The sequence below is a fragment of the Castor canadensis genome, chromosome 11 (genome assembly GCF_047511655.1).
Source record: "Castor canadensis chromosome 11, mCasCan1.hap1v2, whole genome shotgun sequence".
NCBI lineage: Eukaryota > Metazoa > Chordata > Mammalia > Rodentia > Castoridae > Castor > Castor canadensis.
In genome coordinates, this window is record NC_133396.1 from 33,943,351 (window position 1) to 33,967,705 (window position 24,355).

Genomic DNA, 24,355 nt, shown 5'->3' on the forward strand with positions numbered 1-24,355 from the left:
CCATTTGAACACAACAATTTTCTAGGAAAACAGGATGGATTTGGGAGGGATCCTGAGGGCTTAGAGTCATCAGTGATAACAATGACAATGTTGCTAAGAGCTACCTATGTTGCATACATCATCTCAGATCTAAGCAAGCACCTGCAAGAAATGCATCTTTATAACTCAGTTTAGAAGTGTGGTAACTAACCAGGGGCTGGGGATGTAGCTCAGTGGTAGAGCACTTGCCTAGAATTGATGTGACCAATGTCAAGGAAATGTCAGGAACTTGCTTGAAGTCACACACACCACTCAGTCTCATGTCAAAGCCTACATTATGCCTACACATCCTTCCAGCTCCCTTGGGTCATTCAGGTTGACTTCTTCAAAAGGATGGATTTGGCCTCTCTCAAGATGCCTCCTGCACCAGCTGAGTGGTCTATTTAGGAGACGGCTCAATGAGCCTGGGTCCGTTCCAATGCCTTGGTGGCTCTGATGTGAAACCATGAATCCAGAGCCTGACCCAGAAGGAGCTAACCCTGGAGCCCAAAGAAACTGAGACCTGTGGGCATGTCCTCAATGGTAAAAATGTGGTTCTCAGACATCTGGATCTCATATACTGCTATGATCTATGAAAACATGGTCTCTAAATGAACACAGGGCCCCAAATGGGACAGGCCTCAGGTACTGTAGCAGGAAAAACAGATGGGCCTGGAGACTGGACGTCCAGAGATATGGGTTACGGAACAGTTGATAGAATTGAGCCCTTCATTATCACAATCCCTACCACCTTGGACTATTGATTAATTTCTCTTTCTTGGCAACCTTTGGAAGTCAAGTCAACAAATTCCAACAGTCAGGAAATACTGAGGCTGAGCGGGGCTGGTGCTCCATACCTAAAAGACAATGCTACACATCCTGGGAACTGAGTCTGTACAGTACTGACTTTGTGACAGGCCTTGCACTTGGGCCTCCTTACCTGTTGTGCTCTTGCTCAGCAATTAACAAGTCCGCCAGCCTTAGCCTGCTACAGTTAGGATGAGTGAGAAGATTCAGCTCCTTCACTGTGACTCTGCTCCCATTCCACACAAGGCTATTAGAACAGGAAAGAATGAAAGGAGAGGGGCTTGATGAACCAGTCTTCCCAGCCCAGAGCAAAGGAATGGAGTTCACACAGAATCTCTAACTCTCTTGGAATGGCTGGGTCCTCCCTCCCACCACCTCCAGTTTCTTTTCTTTTTTTTTTTTTTTTTTCATTTTTCTTTTATTATTTATATGTGCATACAAGGATTGGTTCATTTCTCCCTACTGCCCCCACCCCCTCCCTTACCACCCACTCTGCCTCCTCCCTCTCCCCCCCCCAATACCCAGCACACCTCCAGTTTCTAAAGCACTTTAGGGAGTTAGGTGGGGTGTAGGAAGTCACAAGAGGATTCAAGGGACAGAGTGACTTGACGAGATTTGTATTTTAGAAAGATAATAATGCCATCAGTGTGGAGAATGGGTAGGGCAATGGCGGTCCAGAGAATTAGAGACCAGTTAGGAGACTAGACTAGATGAAAAACAGTGATTACTTGGGCAGAGGCAGCAGCAAACAGGACAGAGAAGAGAGATGACAAAAAAATTCATGGCATAGGTAGAGAAGGGGGAGAGACGGCTTTGGGAATCTGGCAAAGGACTTTTTAGAAGGGTGTTTCTTCTAAGCAGGAAAGAAGCATCAAGGTTCTAGGAGTCAAGAAACTCCAGGACAACCCTTGTAACCCTGTAGGGGCTAGGTCTCTGAGGACTGAGCACACCCCAGGATTTGTCATATTCAAATCCTACTACTGCACCCTCTCCTGGATTTGGCTGATGAAAGCCCCAGCTGATGCCAGGGCCACCTTCTACAGGGGCCCTTGTACTCGTTGACCTATATCAGAGGCAAGACAATCACCACTAAGCTGCCTCTAATTCTTCAGACAGCAGAGAGGTTAAAATACTATAAGGAGTAATCTTTCAGAACAATAGTTCTCTCCCCAGATGATATTTGGCAATATCTATAGACAGTCTGGTTGTCACAACTGAGAGGGCCATAAGGCACTGTTACTAGCACTTAGTGGGCAGAGACCAGGGACATGACTAAACATTCTACAATGCACAGAACTGCCCCCAAAACAAAAAGTCATCCAGCCAAAACTGTCCACAGTAAGAAACTCTGATTTAGACATGTTCTAAGTGTTCTCTTGTGTTTGAGAGGAAACAAACATAAGAAAGATATGTGTAGCCCACTTGTCCCATGGGAGCCCAACCTCCCACCGGCCAACTCCCACTTACTTGGTCATGACCATGTAGGGGCCACTGAAGAAAGAGAAGGTGGGTTCGTCATCAGCTTGAATCACTTCCTTTTCTCCAATTACTGGAAGAGATCCTAGATAGGCAAGCTGTGTCCCCCCTGTGAGATAAAACTGAAACCAAAGCATAGCCTCAAATTGTGAGGCAAAAAGAGGAAAAACAAAATACCTCCAGAATGTCAGCTAACTAAAAATCATAGCAGGTGGTACTTCCTAACTTGCTGGATACCTCTATATGCACTGTATATTATTGGGGGTTTTTTTGGGAGCTGAGTCTCACTATGTAGCCCAGGCTGTACTTGAACTTCCTATCCTTCTGTCTCAGCCTCCCCAGATGACCACCATACCTAAATCAAGGTTGAGTAATATTCTTTCCTTTTTACTAATGAAGTAACTGAAGCTCACAGAAAGAAGTGGGAAATTAAAGATAAAGAAAAAATCAAAACAGAAAAAGAAAGGACACCTCTCTGAAGTGCTATGGATAGGACTGAGGGGTCTGTTGTTACCTCTATAGAACCCAGGCCTGTGTACAGGCAAAGCCAAAATTCTAGAGCTGGAGATGTGAATCAGTGGAAGAGCACTTGCCTAGCATAAGCTAGTCCCTGAATTGATCCCTAGCACCAGAAAAACAAAACAAAACAAAGCAAAACAAAACAAAACAAAAATCCAATATTCCTTCTTCCTCCCCCATCCCAGGCTGCCTTGGCACAAGGGACAGAATCTTGAGCTGTTAGCAAACATCACTCATCTATCTACCCAGCACCATTTTACAACAGTCTCTGACAGGTAGAACTAAGGACCCAAAAGGTATTTTTTGTCCTCAAAACATTCCTTAAAAGCATTCCAACCATGCTCATAACCCATGGGAGGGCACGGTCTTCAGGAAGTAAATCCATGGGATTAGTGCAGCACTCTGCTTCTCTGTTAGTGGAGAATGTGTCTGTGACTTCTAAGGAGAACTAAAGTGTAACTTTCTAAACTCCTTAAATCTAGCCCATGGTCATTCAAGGTAGTTCTCCAACTTTTTTTTTTTTTTAACCATCTTTCGGTAAGGACAGGAACAGTAAGAAATACCTTTCCCTCAAAAGGGCAAGGAAGCTGGCCTCCAGTGGCTCCAGCCTAAAATCCTAGCTACTCAGGAGGCAGAGATCAGGAGGATAACAGTCTGAAGCCAGCCTAGGCAAATAGTTCCCTATCTCAAAAAAACCCAACACAAAAAGGGGCTGCTAGAGTGGCTCAGGGCTATAGGCCCTGAGTTTAAAACCGGGTACTGAAAAAAAAAAGGCAAGGAAGGGCTGGAGAAATGGCTCAAGTGGTACAGCACCTGCCTAGCAAGTGTGAGACCCTGAGTTAAATCCCAGTACTACCAAAAAAAAAAAAAAAAAAGGAGTTGAGCAAAGGTGAGAGATGGGGTCATTAGACTCTCCAGTTAATTCTGCAAACGTTGGTGGTTATCAGTGGCAAATCTCTTACCTTCCCAAAGCCAAAACTGTAGATATTTTGGGCAGAAATGACTCCAGCTTTAAGCAGTCGATTAGGGGAACCATTAGGACTTCTAGTAACATTTAAAAGGAAAAAAAAAAAAAACCAAAACAAGAATTAATTACTCATATCCAGACAAACAATACTATAAACTAAGTTTTCAGAATGTGTAGTTGGTTTTGTCTTTATTACTTGACCTATTTTTTTGAGACAGGGTCTCTCTACGTAGTCCAAGCTGGCCTGGAACTCACTAGCCCAGACTTGCCTTCAGCCTATCTCCTGCCTCAGTCTCCCTGGGATTACAGGTGCATGACACTATGCCTGGCTGATTTATTTATTTTTATTTATTTTTTTTTCTTTTATTATTCATATGTGCATACAAGGCTTGGGTCATTCCTACCCCCTGCCCCCACCCCCTCCCTTACCACCCACTCCGCCCCCTCCCTGTCCTCCCCACCCCCTCAATACCCAGCAGAAACTATTTTGCCCTTATTTCTAATTTTGTTGTAGAGAGAATATAAGCAATAATAGGAATGAACAAGGGTTTTTGCTGGTTGAGATAAGGATAGCTATACAGGGCATTGACTCACATTGATTTCCTGTGCGTGTGTTACCTTCTATGTTAATTCTTTTTGATCTAACCTTTTCTCTAGTTCCTGGTCCCCTTTTCCTGTTGGCCTCAGTTGCTTTAAGGTATCTGCTTTAGTTTCTCTGCATTAAGGGCAACAAATGCTAGCTAATTTTTTAGGTGTCTTACCTATCCTCACCCCTCCCTTGTGTGCTCTCGCTTTTATCATGTGCTCAAAGTCCAATCCCATTGTTGTGTTTGCCCTTGATCTAATGTCCACATATGAGGGAGAACATACGATTTTTGGTCTTTTAGGCCAGGCTAACCTCACTCAGAATGATGTTCTCCAATTCCATCCATTTACCAGCGAATGATAACATTTCGTTCTTCTTCATGGCTGCATAAAATTCCTTGTGTATAGATACCACATTTTCTTAATCCATTCGTCAGTGGTGGGGCATCTTGGCTGTTTCCATAACTTGGCTATGTGAATAGTGCCGCAATAAACATGGGTGTGCAGGTGCCTCTGGAGTAACCTGTGTCACAGTCTTTTGGGTATATCCCCAAGAGTGGTATTGCTGGATCAAATGGTAGATCAATGTCTAGCTTTTTAAGTAGCCTCCAAATTTTTTTCCAGAGTGGTTGTACTAGTTTACATTCCCACCAACAGTGTAAGAGGGTTCCTTTTTCCCCGCATCCTCGCCAACACCTGTTGGTGGTGGTGTTGCTGATGATGGCTATTCTAACAGGGGTGAGGTAGAATCTTAGTGTGGTTTTAATTTGCATTTCCTTTATTGCTAGGGATGGTGAACATTTTTTCATGTGTTTTTTGGCCATTTGAATTTCTTCTTTTGAGAAAGTTCTGTTTAGTTCAAACATTTCTTTATTGGTTCATTAGTTTTGGGAGAATTTAGTTTTTTAAGTTCCCTATATATTCTGGTTATCAGTCCTTTGTCTGATGTATAGTTGGCAAATATTTTCTCCCACTCTGTGGGTGTTCTCTTCAGTTTAGAGACCATTTCTTTTGATGAATGGAAGCTTTTTAGCTTTATGAGGTCCCATTTATCTATGCTATCTCTTAGTTGCTGTGCTGCTGGGGTTGTGTTGAGAAAGTTCTTACCTATAACTACTAACTCCAGAGTATTTCCTACTCTTTCCTGTATCAACTTTAGAGTTTGGGGTCTGATATTAAGATCCTTGATCCATTTTGAGTTAATCTTGGTATAGGGTGATATACATGGATCTAGTTTCAGTTTTTTGCAGACTGCTAACCAGTTTTCCCAGCAGTTTTTGTTGAAGAGGCTGCTATTTCTCCATCGTATATTTTTAGCTCCTTTGTAAAAGACAAATTGGTTATAGTTGTGTGGCTTCATATCTGGGTCCTCTATTCTGTTCCACTGGTCTTCATGTCTGATTTTTTTAAAGAGTCTAATCTTTTTTATTCCAGAGGGGATACACTAAAGAAACTGGGCATCTACCCGGTGACAGTGGGGGTTGAAGGTAGGGAACAGTCCCTCCTTCAGGTCTCTTATATCTCCTCACTAGCAGCCATGCTGAAAAATATAGAACATTCATGAATTTATCCTTTTTTTTTTTTTATTCATATGTGCATACAATGTTTGGGTCATTTCTCCCCCCTTCTTCCACCCCCTTCCTTACCCTTCTGCCTCCTCCTTCTCCCCCCGAATTTATCATTATACAGGGGCCAATTCCAACCTTAGTACATGTGCATCCAAATGAGCAGGATCACTTGACTTTTTAAAATAATCTTTGTGTGTGTGTGTTATACTGGGGTCAAACCCAGGGCTTTGTGCATGCTAGGCAAACACTCAACTACTGGGCTACATCCCAAGTCTTTACTTGACTTTTTATGATGGGACTACAGATTGTATAATAGCCAGCCTCTAAGAAGGTGCCTGTGATTCTTATCTGGTATTCATGCCCCTCACAGGTCAGATAGGGCCGACCTGTTAACTCCGTAGATATTATAGAAATGACGGAGTCACTTTCAAGGCAAGATCAATCACAGCTTCTTCTCTGATCTTTCTTTGATTACTAGCTATAGGGTAATTGTGAAGTCATTCAAGGACCCCTATGAAGAGGCCCAATCTCCAGCACCAATTTGCCAGCCATGTGAGTGTACCATCTTGGAACTGGATCCTCAGTCAAGCCTTCATATGATGCAGCCCCAAATGATATCTTGACTGCAACCTACCTAAGAGCCATTCTCTGATTTCTAACCCATAGAAATTTTGTTAAGATAAAAACACTTAGTGTCTGAAGTTGCTAAATTTGAGGGGTGATTCATTATGTGGCAATAGATAACCGATAAAGTTGAAAAGAATGATAAAACATTATATCCTACAACTTTTTCATTTTACAGATAGGAAAAATGGAGCCCAAGGAAGGGAAACTTGCTTGACTGAGGTTAAACAACAGCAGCAAGAACCAGACCTACATGCTGTTCACCCAGCTACTGCTTTTCTCACATACCACCCCACCCCCACCTGCACACCAGGCCCCATTAACTGATGGTACCTTGGAAGGAGTGATAATGCCTTATATTTCTTTGGTTCCGAGAGCCTGACACTGTACCAGGCATGCAGCAGGTGCTCAGTTCTGCTTGTTGATTAAGTAGTTTCAGCTCAGATTGAAAGAAAAAATTCTGCTGCAGAAGCCAGTTCCCCTTTGTGGCCAATGGCAAAGGAGTTAGAGGGACAGTACATACCCTGTCCCACCTGTACCAGATCTGTGAGGTCTGTTGTGCCACTATTCAGAAACAAATGTGAATGCTGTACTTCTGCTGTACTGCAAGTTCTACTTTCAGCAACTCAACAGTACCAAATTTTCTCTTCCCTGCTATGCTACTGGCTGGCTATGCACCTACTCTCCTTGTATTGAGCACCTACCAAACACCAGGAATGAGGGTTAGTGGTGATGAATGAGACAGAGCTCCTATCCCCTTAGAGTTCACAGTCTATTTGGAAAAACAGAGAAGACCACACACAAGTAAGATAATTACAAACTCTGGTAAGTCTCCCTAAATTCTGAATGGGAGAACTCTGTTCATGGGTGAAGGACAGAAACAAGAGATAAAATGGGAAAAGTTGGACCAGACAGGGCAACCAAGGCCAGGTGAGAGGTCTGGGAGTTTATTCTAAAGAGTTTTTAGCAGAGTAGGCACACTACAATTTCCATTTTATTTTATTTTTTTATTATTATTTAAGACCTTAATTAACAGATGCTTGCAGTTTGTTGACTTTTTTGAAAAAATCAAGCTTGTAATTTCCATTTTAAGAAGGTCATTCTGATATGTAGTAAAGAACCAAGACTGGTGAGAGTGAAACAGAGCAGTTAGGAATAACTTATCCTCAGGGGACCATTAATTCATCTAGCCTGAAAAGTGTGCAGCATCCAAGTCATTGGAGGAAAACCAGGACTCAATGTGCATGAAGGACAGGATGGGGGAGCCTGCCACAGTGTGAAAAGTCCTGCTACCAGATTATAGAAGACATGTGGTCAGAGAACTTAAAATTACTCCCTGAGCATGGCAAGAAGCCTGGGATCCAGCTCTTGCACATGATGTGACGGGGTTAAGAGGGGCTGCCCACAGAGTTAGCATCAAGTCTCTTACACCAGCTTAAAACAGTCTGAGGACTAGAGGTATGGCTCAAGTGGTAAAGCGCCTGCTTTGCACGCTACAAGCCGAGAACCCCAGTCCCACAGAAAAAAAAAATAGCCCGAGAAACCATAAATTAGGCATTTGTGGTCTTTTGTGGCTCAGAAGATGACAAAAAAAAAAAAAAAGAGTCAGCTGCCCTGCTAGGTAAGAGTTTTCTGCTGAGTAACTCAGACCTAAGAAGTTTCTCCTCTGCTAACCATGGGTGGTTCTTCCTAGAGCCTCATTTCCCCTAGACCTTCTGGGTGGAGTGGGAGAAGGCCAACAGTGCTCCTCTGACTGTCCTATCAGGGGCCACGTCTTCTTTTTCCAAGCTTACCTCCTTGGGTGGGCCAGATGCCAGAGGGTACCAATATGGAGGAGACCAAGGCAGCCCTCTCCACAGGGATCTCATGAAGGTTGGGGTGGCCCACTCTGTTCAAGGCTATACTCACCCTTGCATGAGGCCCCCAAACCAGGGTGGGTTGCAGATGAGCCGCTGAGGGGAGTCTATCTTCTTCAGGAGGTCGGAAGAGAAGCCCTGGATGATGGCCTGCATGTGTGAAGTGCAGCGCTGCATGAACTCCACCATCTGCAACATACAGCAAAGATGTCAATGCTGGCCACACCAGCCTTCAGCTGGAATGGTATGTGTGAGGATGAACGGTCTGAGTTGCTAAGAGCTCACAGCAAGGAAATCTCTGGAAACGGAAGGGACCAGGTGATTTTCCTTCAACAGATGAAGAAGCTGAAGCAGAAGAAAGTGAAATTACTTGCCCAAGGCCCAACAGCTAATAAACAGGAAAACCAGAGGCAGGGAAGGAGACTCTTTATGTGGAGGTGTGGCACTGTGCATGCTCTTTTGTTTTAAATTTGTCACATTATTTAGTCCTCATTAAAACATATCACACCTGTCAGTCTGTGGCCTCAGGCAAGTTACTTAATGTCAATAATCCTTGGTTTCCCCATCTTTAAAATGAAGACAATAATAGTAACAACCTGAGAGGTTGTTATGAACATAAAATAGATACATAAAAAACATGAGCCAGACAGGAGCCAGTGGCTAACTCTGTAATCCTAGCTACTCAGGAGACAGAGATCAGGAGGATCGCAGTTCAAAGCCAGCCCCAGGAGTGGTGGTGTATGACTGTAATCCCAGGAGGCTGAAGCAGCAGGAGTTTGAGACTAGCCTGGGCTACATACGGAGCTCAAAGCTGGTCTTGGCTATATAGCAAGACCCTGTCTCAAATAAATGAAAAACAAAAGAAAACAAAAACAAACATTTAGAACATCTGATTTGTGGTAAAAGCTATTTAAATGGGTCAGACAAAATGAACAGATAACTAAAAAGGTCCACTAGACCTGCCCAAGTTTTTACAGCTGGTTAATTTGCTTCGACCCAGGCCTATGAGTCCAATGCCAAAGAAAAGACTGCTGCAAGCTCTGTGCTGACCCAGGGGATCCTGTCAGCCAGTGCTCTTCCAGGCACAGCTGAGGAATGGGGTCTGCCCTTACCGGGGTGCTGCGATCCTTTCCAGCTGCCAGGGCCCAGGTCTGCGGGTTTCGACCCTTTTCATCATGGAGTCGCAGGTCACCCCCTGCATCTAGCAGTTTACTGAGGATCCACTGATTGCCTGAAAATGCTGCTGCATGGACAGGGGTGCTTCCATCATAGCAGCGGCTGTGGGCAGGGAAGGGAGAATGGGTCCAGTGAGTGTCCATGACAACACTGTTTCCTTCTACAGAGAGAGGGCTTCCAGCCATCAACAGCAACCTTTAGCGATGATCATGCAATATCATTCATGAGTCTCTCGGTCTGTGCCAACACACATCTTTTTTTTCCATTCTTACCTTAACGCTTCAAGGCAGTATCATTTCCCATTTCCAAAAAATGAGGAAACAAAAGGGCAAAGCTGAAGCTCATACTCAGGTATGAGTCTGATCCCAAACCCCAGCAACCTTTCCCTATCACTTGATGATACTGGATGCCCAGAAACACTTTATGCAAGTCTACAGTTTTTTGGAATCAGTTGGTCAAGTACAGCCTAATAAGAGTTTATTTCGCTTATGCGACCACTGTTCTGATCCCCATACCAAATCTTGTAAGAGAGGCCCACAAAACCTTGGCACCACCAATCTAGTCAAGGATGTATACCTCAGAGCAACCCTTCTTCAGGTCCCCTCCTGTCTTGCTGGAGCTCTTATTTCTTTTGCTGCAATAAATTTCCTGTCTTACACTCAAAAAAAAAAAAAGTCTAAACTTCAAAACTTTCACCAATGCCAGTAAACTAATTGAGGCATGAAGAGAGACTTTATTGTGTCCAGGACACCATGAGGGTGTGATGTGTAGCCATGGTTTTTCAACCTGGTTACATATCAGAGTCACCTGGTGAATTTTCTCCTTTTAATTAGAAAAGAAACACAGATGGGAAGAGCAGAAGAGGAGAAAGAAAAGGAAGAGAACAGAAAGAAAAAAAGAAAAATTCATCTGGTCAAAGTGGCTCAAGCAGTAGAGTGCTTGGCTAGCAAGTGTGAGGCACTGAGATCAAACCCCAATGCTGCCAAAATAATTTCAAACTCCAGACACCCAGTTTTCTTACCTAAAGGCAACTACTATTACAGAAGTTTTTACATATATATATATATATATATATATATATATACACACACACACACATAAATATGAATTAGAACATGCTATATAATAAATGTTATGTCTCTAAAATTTTCATTTCATATGTATCTTAGAGATTTCCATATGAGAAAATACAAATCACTACATACTTCTTTTCAACAGCTACATAGTATTCCAACATATGGATTGACAATAATTTAGTTTATGGGATATTGGGGTTATCTGTCAAAAACAGTATCTCAGGAGCTTGGCATAGCAGATCCATGCTAAGAGGATCTCAAGTTTAAGGTCAGTCTAGGCAATATCATGAGATTCTATCTCAATAAAACAAAATAAGGGCTGGAAATGTAGCTTAAGTGGTAGAGGGCTTGCCTAGCAAGCATGAGGCTCTAGGTTCAATCCCCTGAACCACAAACAAAACATAGTCTCAGGGCTGTGGGAATAGCTCAGTGGTAGAGTGCTTGCCTAGCATACAAGTATGAGGCCCAGGAATGCATATTTTATGCCTCATTAGGTGATGCTAGTGAGGCTGGCCTGCACCCAGAAATCTGAGTGGTATTAATGGTTCTCATGCTGGGTTTTTTCTCATTGCTGGGTCAAACAAGTTGTCCAGTTCACTGCATTGTAAGAATCAAAATATCCTCCTGTGCAAAAACAACTTCATGTAACATTTTCATTATTCCTAATCGAATCTATTCCTGATCTAATTCTTCACACAAACAGTAAGAAAGCTGAGGCTGGGGGAAAGGATATTATTTTTCATTTCTCATGAATACTACAGAAGAAAGGAATACTACTTATACCCAACTAAACCTTACAAGGGACTCTAGATCCAAGTGGGATCAAATACATACTGTTTATTAGAAGTTGAAAAACAGAGCCTGTAGGGCTGATTTGGGCAACCCAGAAGTTTGTTTTATTTGATTTAAATTGTAAATCAGTGTAAATCAGTAGATCAGTGGTACACACTTGCCTAATATGTGTGAAGCCCTGGGTTTGATTCCCCAGAACCACAAAAATAAAAATAATTTGAAGTAATGGATAATATTTAACATTTGGAAGGTTTCATATTTTAAAATGGGATTTCTAGGGCTGGGGTGTAGCTCAAGTGTAGAGTGCTTGCACAGCAAGCAGGAGGCCCTGGGTTCAATCCCCAGTACCTACAATAAAATAATAAAATAAAATATAGTGCTGGATGAAAAAATGACTCATGCTGTAATCCTAGCTACTTAGGAGGCAGAGATCTGGAGGATCATTGTTCCAGGACCCCCATCTCAACCAATAAAATCTGGACATGGTAGTGCCTACTTTTTATCCTGGCTATGTAGGAAACATAAATAGGATTGCAGTCCAGGTAGCCAGGCCAGAAACAGGAGATCCTATTCAGAAAAATAGCTGAAACTTTTTAAAAAGGGCTGCAGGTATGGCTCAAGTGGAAGAGCACCTGCCTAGCAAGTGCGAGGCTCTGAATTCAAACTACAGTACTACCAAAAATAAATAAATAAAATAAAATACATAAAAACAAATTGGGATTTCTAGGTCTTAGAAATTTGGAACATCTGGCTGGCTTTCCAGCTCCCTTTCCTGCCCAGCAGTAATAGATGCCCAAACTTCCTTAGATAAGAGACTGTACCATATCCTAATAAAAAAAAATTAATTAAAAAAAAAAAAAGAGCCTGTGCCCAGTGATTGATTCTGTAACTTTGTCCAGCAGGTATCTGGCTTTGTGGCTTTGATAGGCTCAGGTTATTATGCATTTCTGTTTAGGAACAAAGCTTCCTCCTAGAAATTTTCCTTCACCTTTATTAGAAGATACTTTTAAAGTCACATGAAAATATTTCTAATCACAGAATACAGTCATGGAGGTTTGCCTTCCTCCTTTTGTTTTTGATCTTTTCTACCTCCTCCTTTCCAAAAGGGAACTTCTTAAACTCTTGAGTTCTCCAGGGACTGGGGTACCTGACACCACATAAGGAGTTCAGCTCTATCATTAACACAATGCACCATTATGGTCTAGTCACTTAAACTTTTTGGGTCTCAGTTTCCAATCTTGAAAATTAATCTTTTTTTGGTGGTACTGGAGGGCTTCATATTGCTAAGCCAGTGGTCTCACTTCAGCCACACCCCCCAGGCCCCTAATTTGGAAAATTAAAAGTTTGAATGATTTAATCTTTAAACAACCCAGCTCGAAACCTGGACAAAACAGATTTAAATGCAGATGACTTGAAAATGTTGACCTTTTGCCCAGAAACTTCACAACCCCCAATATGGCCTCCTTATAAAGCTGGTATCAGGTGAGCCATTTGAAAATAAATACTAATATTAATTAGTATTAGTGCAGTAGAATGTATGTGAGTCTACAAAAGCTCTGGAGGGAAACACAACAAATGTTTATTACATTGCTGCCTCTGGATACAGATTTCTTATACTGATTGGCTTTCTTTTCTCCTTCTTTCCTTACTTTTTTCCTTTTTTTGCGGTACTCGGGTTTGAATTCAGGGCCTATACCTTGAGCCACTCTACCAGCCCTTTATTTCAAGACAGGGAGGGTCTCACGAACTATTTACCCAGGCTGGCTCTGAACCGCAATACTCCTGATCTCTGCTTCCTGTGCAGCTAGGATTACAGACTGTGCCGGCTCTTTTCTTCTTTTCTTTTTTTTGTAGAATTCAGGGCTTCGGGTTTGTAAAGCAGGGACTCTACCTGATCCAGTTATTTTGGCGGTGGGGTTTTGCAAACTATTTGCCCAGGCTGGCCTCAAACCATGATGCTCCTGATCTCAGTCTCCCAACTAACTAGGATTACAGGCATGAGGCACCAGCACCTGGTTTTTGTTTCTTTGGTGGTAATGAGGCTTGAACTCAGGGCCTTACTTGAGCCACTCCACCAGCCCTGTTTTTCTGATGGTTTTGTTTTGTTTTGAGATTAGTCTTGTGAACTGTTTGCCTGGGCTAGCTTTAACCTCTATCTTCCTGATCTCTGCCTCCTGAGTGGCGAAGATTACAGGCATGAGCCACAGGCAATCTGGCTGTTTTTTTGTTTTTGTGTTAAGGCAGGGTCTTGCTATGCAACCCAGGCAGGCCTCAAACTTTCAAGCCTCCTGCCTCAGACTCCCAATTGCTGGGACTGGCTTTCTTCTTTACACTTTTCCAAGCTTCTAAATTTTCTCTCACAAAGCAATCTTATAACCAAGTCCCTACCCTCCAATACAAAACCTTCTACCATCCAAACATTTTTTTAAGTACATAAAACCAGGCTTACTTATGTAAGATGAGAAAAACTTTTATGGTTGTTCATATATTGGCATTCTAATGAAAATCAGCTGGAATCATAAGTGCTCAAAAACATCTTTGTTTGGGGTTGGCAGATCAAGTGGTGAACGCCTACGAAGCAAGCATGAAGCCCCAGTACCACCAAAAAACAAAAACAAAACAAAAAAAACCGTAGTTTTAAATTCTATTCCTGCCCTCCTTCCTGCCAAGGAGGTGTTATAAAGATCAAGTGAGCTAGTATCTGAGAAGAACCAAAGTGCTTCATAAAAAGATGTTCACATATGGATGATTCATTACATTGTATTGGTCCTCCATATTAAAATATGAACCAACTATTAAACTCCGATTCTTTTAAGTCACTTAAGTAAGGCAAAAGTCATCCTTTCTTACAAAGTAATGCCATGTATAGCAACCGATGAGGGACTTGGTTGTGGGAATGTTGAACTGCTTAAGCATATATACATGCATGTATATAATAAAAATTATTACCCCAGAGTGAAAATATGCAGTGTTATTAATGAGTAATTTCTTTTTTTTAAGAAAAGATTTCACTATGTATTCCAAGCTGGCCTCAAACTCATGATCCTTCTGTCTCAGCTTACAGAGTGCTAGAATTACAAGCATGTACTACTATGCCCAGTAATGAGTAATTAATTTATAAAGAACTAATTATTCTCAGATGGGACCTGTAATCCTAGCTACTCAAGAGGCAGAGATCAGGAGGATCACAGTTCAAAGCAAGCCTGGCAAATAGTTCGTGAGACCCTATCTCAAAAAAAAAAATCACAAAAATAGGAGTGGTGGAGTGGCTCAAGGTGTAAGCACTGAGTTCAAACCCCAGCACTGCAAAAAATAAAATAAAAAATAACTAATTAATTATTCTCAATCACTTTACAGGAATCAGTATAATCGTTTAACTTTATTAAAGTTGTGTTTCAACATATATATACAACTGTATGTTACTGATATACATTAGCAAAGTTTCTTTTACTATATTGTCATATAAGGGCTAATGGAGTATAGCTCAGGGTTAGACCCCTAGGTTCAAATCCCAGAATAAAAATATAAATAAAAACTATATAAGCCAGGTGCCAATGGCTCATACCTGTAATCCTAGCTACTTGGGAGGCTAAGATCAGGAAGATTGTGTTTCAAAGACAGCCCCAGCAAATAGTTCAAGAGACTCTCAAAAATACCCAACATAAAAACAGGGCTGGTGGAGTGGCTCAAGTGGTAGAATGCCTGCCTTGCAAACATGAAGCCCTGAGTTCAAATCCCAGTACCACCATAAATAAATCAGTAAGAATAAATAGAAGATGCAAGGCCTTGAGTTCAATCTCCAGTAATGTCAAAACTTTATTTCATATATTATACTTATATATGTTCATATGTAACATATATAAATAAAAACTTGTCAGAATAGTTCCAAAATGCCCCTACCTAACAGCACACTCCTAATTTTCTAGATATTGATGTTATTGTACTTACTGATTTGGATCTGATCCATAGTCCACCAGAACATCAACTAATTTCTTAAGGCCCAATAATGCTGCAACAAAGAGTGCTGTCTGGCCCAGGGAATTAATTGCATCAGCATAAATTCCTGCAAAGCAATTATAGAATCAATGCAAATGTTAAGAATCTTCCTAATATGGAACTAAGGAAATTTATATTAGGGGTAAATTACTTATTTTAAAGGAGAGGCTGCACCAAAGCAACTGACAAAAATTTTAAATCATAAAAAAGACCACAGGATCAACCAGAAGGCAATATGTGTTTGTTCATCAAAAATGTTATTTACAGCCTGCGTACTCACACATACAATCCCAGCTAGCGGGGGAGGAATAGGTTAGGAGAGGCATAGGAAAGAAAGTGCCTGGGCAAAAAAAACCAAGAGTCCCTACCTGAGAAAATAGCCTAAAGAAAAAGGGCTGAAGCGTGATAGAGATCTTGCCTAGCAAGCCCACAGCCCTAAATTCAAACTCCACTATCTACCCAACAAAAATTTTACAGAAAAATCTAACTGAAATGAGTAATACTACATTAAAAAAAAAAATCAGGAACAGTATACCCGCCACCATATTAAAAAACATACTAATACCTACTATTTAACAGTAAGAAAAAAAGAAAAAGGAAAGCCACTCAGACTGTGTTCTCTCCCTCTTAATCTCTAATAGAGAATAAGAACGATCATCAATGACAAAAGGCAGTTGTAACAAAACAACACCAAATGTCGGTTTCACGCTCAGGAGAAAACACTGTAACTCCTCCTCGTGGTTTCCGGTACTCTACACGATCAGAGAAACTTCTCTAGTAACAAACTATAGAAATGATCCCTGAAAGTATAGTCTTAGTAGACAAACACGCGCTCTTCCCAAGTGGACGAAACTCACACATATTTTGCTGATGGTGAGTTTCTTTTAAACCAATACCGCTTCCGCTAAGTGTATATTGGTATACGGTTTCTAATAAACATCTTTCATTACTAGAATTTATAAAGTATTCAACGTTCTTTTGAAGACGCTTCAAGCTGTTACGTTAATTAACATATATCTACTAAACAGCCAATCACTAGCCCGTCTTGTCCAACCCCGCCTCACTTCCGTCGCGCATTGGGTTTAAAGTAATACTGACGTCTACAAGGTGCGCCCGAGGGCTGGGAATGGCGCTGAAAGATTGAAACGCCTATTTAGCACGCTTATAGCTCCCGGTCCGCTTCCCAGCGCTGAATTGGAAAAAAATAAAATTTTTAAAAAATTCAACAACTGTTTATTTTAGGCCAGCATTGTACCCATGTAGTGGTTGATATAAAGGTGAATTTTGGGCAGGAGGCGTGGTTCAAGCGGTAGAGTGCCTGCTTTACAATTGGTATGCCCTTAGTTCAAATCCCAGTCCCACCAAAACAAAAAACAAACAAAAAGGGTGAATTTAAAAGTCCCCCATAAAGTAACCAAAGGCTACTATTGTACAAATTAAAACCTACCAAAGGATCAAAGACTTAGATTCAAATACTAAAGTCCTAATGACCACCTTCGTTGGTCTGGGGCCTCCAGATGGGTCAGTTACCTAACTAACCTCTGGGCCTCCTGTGAGGCAAAAGCTATCATTAACAACAATGTGTTCTGGTGCCATTGTATTAATTCAATCCTCACAACTCCTTGACAGGAGGAAGGCACTCTTTTTTTTTTTAAATGGAACACTTCACGAATTTTCGTGTCATCCTTGCGCAGAGGCCATGCTAATCTTCTCTGTATCGTTCCAATTTTAGTACATGTGCTGCCAAAGGGAGCACAGAAGGCACTCTTATTTCTGCTTTTTTGTATAGAGACAGAGGTGTACAGACCTTAAACAATTTGCCAGGTCACAAAACAATCTATTCTCAAAGCCTATATACTGTATTGTACTATCTCTGTGATACTGTTAAATTTATATTTGGTTTTCAACCCTGTTTCCAAACCCTTTAGAAATGATAAGAATATCTTTTGTAAACTAATGCATTGACTGGTAACTGGGGACAACTAGATACCTTCAGCATAATTACTGATCATTGCAAAGACCAAGCCTGACTAGGTTGGAATTTCAGCCAAACTCCTCAACTTTTAAGGGGAAAAGATGGAAAGTTAAGCTGATCACCAAAGGCCAATGATTTAACCAATCATGTGTGAAGCTTCCATTAAAAACCCCAAAGGATAGGGTTTGGAGAGATTCCAGACAGGTAAATACGTGCTACTTCTCACACTCCTTGCTGCCCTATAAATCTCTTCCATCTGGTGTTCATCATACCTGTTGTAACATCCTTTATAACAAACGGTTATACATAATTAAATTTTTTCCTCATCTTTTGTGACATCCTTTCAAAACAAATAGGCAAATATAAGTGTTTACTTTCCTGGGTTCCGAAAGCAGCTACCCATAAAGGGGGTCATTGAAACACCCAATTTACAGCCAGCCACCAAAAACACAAGTAACAACCACTTTGTATAAGTTAACAATACCAAAAAAATTACATATAAAGAACAAAAACAGAACTATAGACAGGCATACTATCTTCAGAAACCAAGCTTAAAAAAAAAACAACTAGATGACAGCCTTTCCTTCTTGCTTTCCCCAAAATAAGATCATCAATGCAATGACAAATAACAGTTGCAAGACCCAGCTACATCCTCAGGGAGAGCACTTCACTCCTTCTTGTGGCACTCTAAACACTCCCAAGGACTTCTCTAATAACAAACTAGGGCGGCTCACGCCTATAATCCTATCTACTCAGGAGACACAGATCAAGATGATGGAGGTTTGAAGCCAGCCTGGGCAAATAGTTCACAAGACCCCATCTCGAAAATTCCCAACACAAAACAGGGATGGTGGAGTGGCTCAAGTGGTAGAGTGACTGCCTTGCAAGCATGAAGTCCTGAGTTCAAACTCCAGTACCACACAGAAAAAAAAAAAAAAAGGGATCCCTGAAAATAGTCTTAAACTTGCATTTGTAGCTTCTGCTGGGGTCTATCAAAGCTATGTATTTTTAACTGATGGTGAGATAGCTTCCCCATTTCTGGTTTCACTGGAAAATAAGTATTAAACAGTAAAACAGGGTATGAAATACAGTCCTTTCTAATATTACCACTTAACAATATACTATAATGTTTTAAGTGGAGCTGGGCACCAGTGGCTTATGCCTGTAATCCTAGCTATTCAAGAGGCAGAGATCAGGAAGATCGAGGTTCGAAGCCAACCCAGGCAAATAGTAAAGTGGAAATATGGAATGGTCAGATTGGTCAGGTGGGGCCTGATTAAGCATTATCTCAGTCCTTGTTCTACACTGTTTATTTGTTTTACTTTTAGTGGTACTGGGGTTTTGAACTCAGAGCCTCATAGTTGCTAGGCACACACTCTACCACTCCACTACACCAGCATAACAACTGTGTATAATACTTGCTACTTGAGAATTATATTTCCAACATGAGCAATGACTTCTGCCTCTTGTCCTTGTTCTTTGAAGGTTTCCAGAGAAGTTGTTTGTTGTCATCACTTGAGGGGAGTAATCTGGTTTCCAAGAGATGATTACTCTTGTTTCATTGATGCAGTTTTATCCTTTGTCCTAATTTGGTGGTTGGGGGGGTCTGTCCTGTAAGGCTCTGCTGTTCCTTAGGGGTAGTTTCCATCCCTTGTCCTAAGGATGTTATCATTCCTGGCTTTCCTTGATAATAAGAGCTATCTATCTATCTATCTATCTATCTATCAATCATCTATGTGGAGAGACAGGGAGAAGAGAGACAGACAGATACAGAGATGTCAAGCTCTTCTGTGTTTGGTTAATCTGTGGGCCCAAGTAGGGAGTCAGTACTTTTCAACAAAAGCTGTCCAAATTCTTCTTATATAAGGAAGCCCACAAAGAAAAAACCATCCACCTGAGCGCCAGTCTTAAAAGAAGTAATACTGCTTAAAAACAAAACTAAACAATCTTCCTTTAAAAAAAAAACAAACAAGCCTATAACAGAAACTCATAACATCCTCACCCTCTTACTCCTCAAAGGAAAAGAAGAATGATCATCAATGGCAAATGGCAGTTGCAATAAAGCAACACTAGGTTGAGAGAACTTTTTTTGGCGGGGGGAGGTGGAAGAGGCAGATAGGCTTTGAACTCAGGACCTCAGACTTCCTACGCAGGCACCCTACTGTAGGAGGCACTCAAGTTGTTTTTGCTAAAAATCACTGGCTCCTTACTTGGGCCCATAAATTAACTAAAACAGGAGAAGCCTGGCATCCCCCTGTCTCTATTTTGTATCTGTCTTTGCACTAAGCCATTCTCTTTGCAGTCACTTTGCAATCACTTTGGATTCCAGAAAGGACAGAACTGATAACATCTTTATGACAAGGGACTGAAACTTCCCACAAGGAATAGTGGAGACTTAAAAGGACAGACCACCTCTCCAAATGAGGACAATTACTTATAATGATGAGGCTGCACCCTGGAGCAGGAGTAATCATCTCATAGTAACCAGACTGCTCCCCTGAAGTGATAACTTCGATAACATCTTCTCTGTACCCTGGAAGATGGCTAAAGATGAGCTGAGTGCTTACTCTGTCTTTTCCCACAGCATGTCCCAAGCCATGTAATAAACTTCCTTTCTCTGCCTTCACCATGCCTCTTTATTTGGCCTTTAGGGGCGGATGGCCAGACCTCACATATGGAATCTCAGGAGTTTGAGCCCTTAGGTTGAAACTCCGGTTTCACTACCACTGGAGCCACTCCACCAGCCCTGTTTTGCGTTGGGTGTTATCCAGGTAGACTCTTGCAAACGATTTGCCCTAGCTGGCCTCAATTGCGATCCTGTTATCTGCCTCCTGGATATCAAGGATTACAAGAGAACTCTCATATAACTACATATAACTAATTAAGAAACTTACACACGGGGATCACCGGTTTCCGGGTCCCCCTGCATTCTCCAATATGCAGTCTTTCTTTCTCTTTTCTCCAACTAAATTCTCTACAAATAAAATCTTTCCGACCTCTGCAAAAAAAAGAAAAAAAAAGAAACTTACACACACACAAAAGAAAGAAACAACCCTGCTTAAGACTAAAAAGCAGGGTGAACAAACTTCTTGAGGAAAAAATTTATAGAGAAACCACCCAAGACAACATCCTCACCCTGCTACTCCTGCAAAGTAAACGAAGGATCAACAATTGCAAATGGCAGCATGAAATACGGAACAAGACTTAAACAAACAAAAAACCTCCACATAAAGAAATATCTTCAAAATGCTTAATCAAGAAAACAGTAATGTTGGGTCTGGATACCTAAGGCAGACAAGTAAGTAGCCCATCCCCCATGGAGAGCCCCATGAGGCCTGCACCCTGAGGAGTTATAAATCCGCATTCCTGCATCCTTAAGAGGGAGTTATAAACCTGCATTCCTGTTCCCTGAGGAAGAGATACAGGGTCCCACAAATCTGCCACAGGACTGATAAACAAAATTCAATGTTGTTCCCCGACCCCTAGTAAGGGGCAAACAGACCAGCTCATCTAAGGGGGCCCCCATGCAAATACATGGCCAATAGGAGAAACCCACCTGATACCCTAACCCAGAGTTAAAGCATCCTTAAAAAGCCCCAGCCTTCACCTGAGCAGCGAATTAGTGACTTCGGGCTCTGCTGCACTTCTCTAGCTGTAGCCTTTCCTTTCTCTCTAATAAACCCTACTTTATATACTGGCTTTGGCTCATCACTCAGCTGCCTCACTTGCCATTTCCCTGGCCTGTGAAGGCAAGGACCCTAGACACTGTCCTGCAACACTTCGACACTAGAACTTAACATTAAGAACCTCTACTGACCTCTATAGAGATTACTTGTCGTCAAAATCACACACCAAAAAGCAAATTAGAAAAAAAAATGAAGATTACTGAAACTCTTTTATTGGGAACACGACTTACAAAGGAAACCACTCAGATGACACCCTCACCCTCTTTCCCGTCCCAGAGAGGGGAAAAGCAATCATCAATGGCAAGTAGCAGCTGCCACATGACAACCCCCAAAGCCGGCTTCACGCTCAGGTGAGGACGTTGCATCTCCTCCTCGTGGTTTCCAGCACCCTACAAGATCAGAGAAACCCCTCTAGTAAAGAACTATAGAAATGACCCCTGGAAGTATAACCTTAACTTTCCCCCTGCAGCCTCTGGTTGGTCTGTCACAGCCCTACACTTTCAACTGATGGTGACATTTTCAACCTTACTCTTTCTTAAAAAGTATACATAAATGCATTTTCACAGTGTTTTATATAACTGAACTTTCAAAAAAGCAGTCTATTCAGAATGCTTTTGGGTGTTTTAAAGAAACTAAATTTAGGTTCTTAATTAACCTACTACAGATGATAACCAATCAGAAGCTATGTTTTCTATTTAGAAACACTTTCTGCTGAGCTGACTATAATCCTAGCTACTCAGGAAGCAGAGATTAGGAGGGTCACCACCATTCAAAGCCAGCCCCAGGCAAAAAGTTCAAAAAAAAACGCTAAAAAATCCCATCACAAAAAGTGGTGTGGAGGTATGTGTAGCTCAAGTGCTAAGTACCTCCCTAGCAACCATGAGGCTCTGAGTTCAAACTCCAGTATCAAAAAAAAAAAAAAAGTGTAGTATGCTTCAAATAGTTTTGTTTTTGTTTTTGTTTTTTTTGAGACAGGGTTGTTGCCATGTAGAACTCCATCCTCCTACATTTGCCTCCCCAGTTCTGGGATTATAGATGAGCATCACTTCACCCAGGTTTCAAATTGCTTTTTTAATTTTAAATAGGGTATACAGTGTGTCTGTGATTGTTATTACAATTATTATTATTTCTTTTAAGATTCTGAATTTTGGGGGTTGGGGGCAGGGTCAAGTGGTAGAATTGCCTGCCTAACAAGTGCCTGCCTAACAAGCACAAGGCCCTGAGCTCAAATTTCAGTACTGTCAATAAACAAACAAAGATTCTGAATTTTGGAAGCTGTTTTTGATAAGTTAAATTTTCTATTTCCTGTTACCTACTCATGTGGACCTCGGAGTGCTTCATCTGGTTCCTCTGCACAGCTTTTCAAACTATAGTGTCTGGGCCAATGGTCACTGTTCACTAGGGAACAAAGAGGATTATTTTTGTTTTCTTTTGTGGTGCTGGATTGAACCCAGAGCCCTGTGCATGCTAGGCAGGTGCTCTGTCACTTGAGCTACATCCCCAAACCTCCCCTCCACACACACACATACTTTTTGTTGAGACAGGATCTCATTATTACCTTTGTCTCAGCTGGCCTGGAAGTCTGTCTTCCTGCCTCTGTCTCCCGAGTAGCTGGGATAACCATGCTGGGCCAAAGAGGTTTATTTTGAAAGAACACTTGTCTTGAATTATTATTTTTTTTAATTAAGAAAAAAGTAGGCATGTTTTGGCCCTTATGCAACCACCTGTCCCTCACCCCTCTGAGGTGTACTGTCCCTGTTTAGTAGTTGACTTTCAGGCCTCAAGGTGTACTTATACTTTCCTAATAAATCACTCCTTTTTTTTTTGATGGGACTGGGCTTTGAACTCAGGGTTCAAAAAAGGACAGTACTGAGGTGGCTTGAAGTGAGGGCCTCATGCTTGCTAGCAGGCACTTTACCACTTGAGCTCAAGGACTGAAGGACGGACTGCTGGAAGTCCCAAAAGGCGGTAAGTGGTCAAGGACACACTTCTCCTCCCTAAGAAACGCCTGTTTGCATCTGAAAGGCATCTCTGCCATCAGGCAATAGTCACAAATAGGCTATAAAACCCCACTCCCAAACCTGACCCAGGGGATCACTGGTTTCCAGGTCCCCCTGCATTCTCCAATATGCAGTCTTTCTCTTCTCTTTTCTCCAACTAAATTCTTTGCAAATAAAATCTTTCCGACCTCTGCTGTTGGAGTTTGCCTGTGCTTTCATTCTCAGAGCAGGCTCAAGAACCCTGAGCATCTGAAATTCCTGCACGTGTCATCCATGCATCATATTTGGCGACACACAAAGGGACCAGCCTTCACCTGAGGTCGGTATAGGTTGTGCCAAACTGGGAAAGACTGCCTAGGAATGTGACCATGAGCGTCTGGCACTCCGGTGGAGTCTGTTTTCCAAGAGAGCTACGATGGAACTCTCAGGTTGACCTTTTCTCCCTCTCTCTCTGTCTAACTTGTTAAGGAGGATTTCTTCCTTGGGAAACTGAGGAAAAGGTCCGAGCCCACTACAGCTGTACAGCAGGCAATCTGAGGAAACTCAGAGGCCGGGCAGGGGTTTGTACTGCACTGCCAATGCTACGTGGGCGGAACTCGACTTCAGTGCACCAAGGCTTTTTCTTTTTTCCTCTCCTTAAACGCTAACACTCTCTTTCAAGATCTGACCAGCTTAAGGGGAGGTCCAAGAACAGCCAGTGGAAAGGAAAGTTTGTCTTTAAGCCACAAAAGGTGTTCTGGCCAGGGCACTCCCCGGTGTCACCCAAAGGCTGGAGACGAAACTTCCTGACCCGCCCTGAGGCCCCAAAGGTGGTTAAGTCTTGGACCGCTCCAGCTATGTCCTCGGCAAACAGACAATCAGATCTCTCATGCTTTCTTCATGGTTTCCGTGGCCCGAGAGTGGAGGTCACCTCTTGCTTCCAGTACTCCAGTACTGCCTTTGGCAGGATCGACCTGGACAGCAGGGATGATCAATAATCCCTCATGCGTTGAGCCTGGAAGCTCTCTTTTTCCTCAACCCTCAGTCTCTCCTTCCCCTTTCCCAGGCAGTTCAGGATGAGTGTCCCCCTCCCTGCCTTTGCTGTAAACAGCAGTGAGCTTCTTTCTTCAGGGAGTTTGGGAAAAATCCCTACAGGCATCAGAAAGTGCTAGTCTCCAATTTAGGCTTAACTGTCTTTGTCAAGCATCAGATTAGTTAAACAGGTTCTGCAGACTGCCCTCAGGAAAAGAAAAAA

The 24,355-nt window shown here is 42.0% G+C and overlaps 1 protein-coding gene and 3 non-coding genes across 14 annotated transcripts in view; all 4 read right to left on the reverse strand.

Annotated features, from left to right (window-relative positions):
• Window positions 1-24,355, reverse strand: part of Tex14 (testis expressed 14, intercellular bridge forming factor) — an 89,329-nt gene that overhangs the window by 49,539 nt on the left and 15,435 nt on the right. For 10 of the 11 annotated variants that reach the window (XR_012438642.1, XM_074046190.1, XM_074046186.1 and 7 more), the window contains exons 2-7: window positions 15,413-15,527; window positions 9,533-9,698; window positions 8,473-8,609; window positions 3,783-3,864; window positions 2,293-2,423; window positions 959-1,072 (exon numbers count right to left, since the gene is read on the reverse strand). Coding sequence is in view for 10 of the 11 variants with exons in the window: in XM_074046190.1 (XP_073902291.1) it covers window positions 959-1,072; window positions 2,293-2,423; window positions 3,783-3,864; window positions 8,473-8,609; window positions 9,533-9,698; window positions 15,413-15,527 (745 nt within the window). In the remaining variant the exon portion in view is untranslated. The remainder of the gene's footprint in view (window positions 1-958; window positions 1,073-2,292; window positions 2,424-3,782; window positions 3,865-8,472; window positions 8,610-9,532; window positions 9,699-15,412; window positions 15,528-24,355) is intronic. The other variant, XM_074046195.1, reaches the window with a different exon arrangement.
• Window positions 16,062-16,276, reverse strand: LOC141414225 (small nucleolar RNA U3). Its single transcript, XR_012439293.1, has one exon. It is a non-coding gene; the product is annotated as a small nucleolar RNA U3 (small nucleolar RNA).
• On the reverse strand, window positions 17,110-17,216 carry LOC141414262 (U6 spliceosomal RNA). Its single transcript, XR_012439324.1, has one exon. It is a non-coding gene; the product is annotated as a U6 spliceosomal RNA (small nuclear RNA).
• On the reverse strand, window positions 21,359-21,574 carry LOC141414229 (small nucleolar RNA U3). Its single transcript, XR_012439297.1, has one exon. It is a non-coding gene; the product is annotated as a small nucleolar RNA U3 (small nucleolar RNA).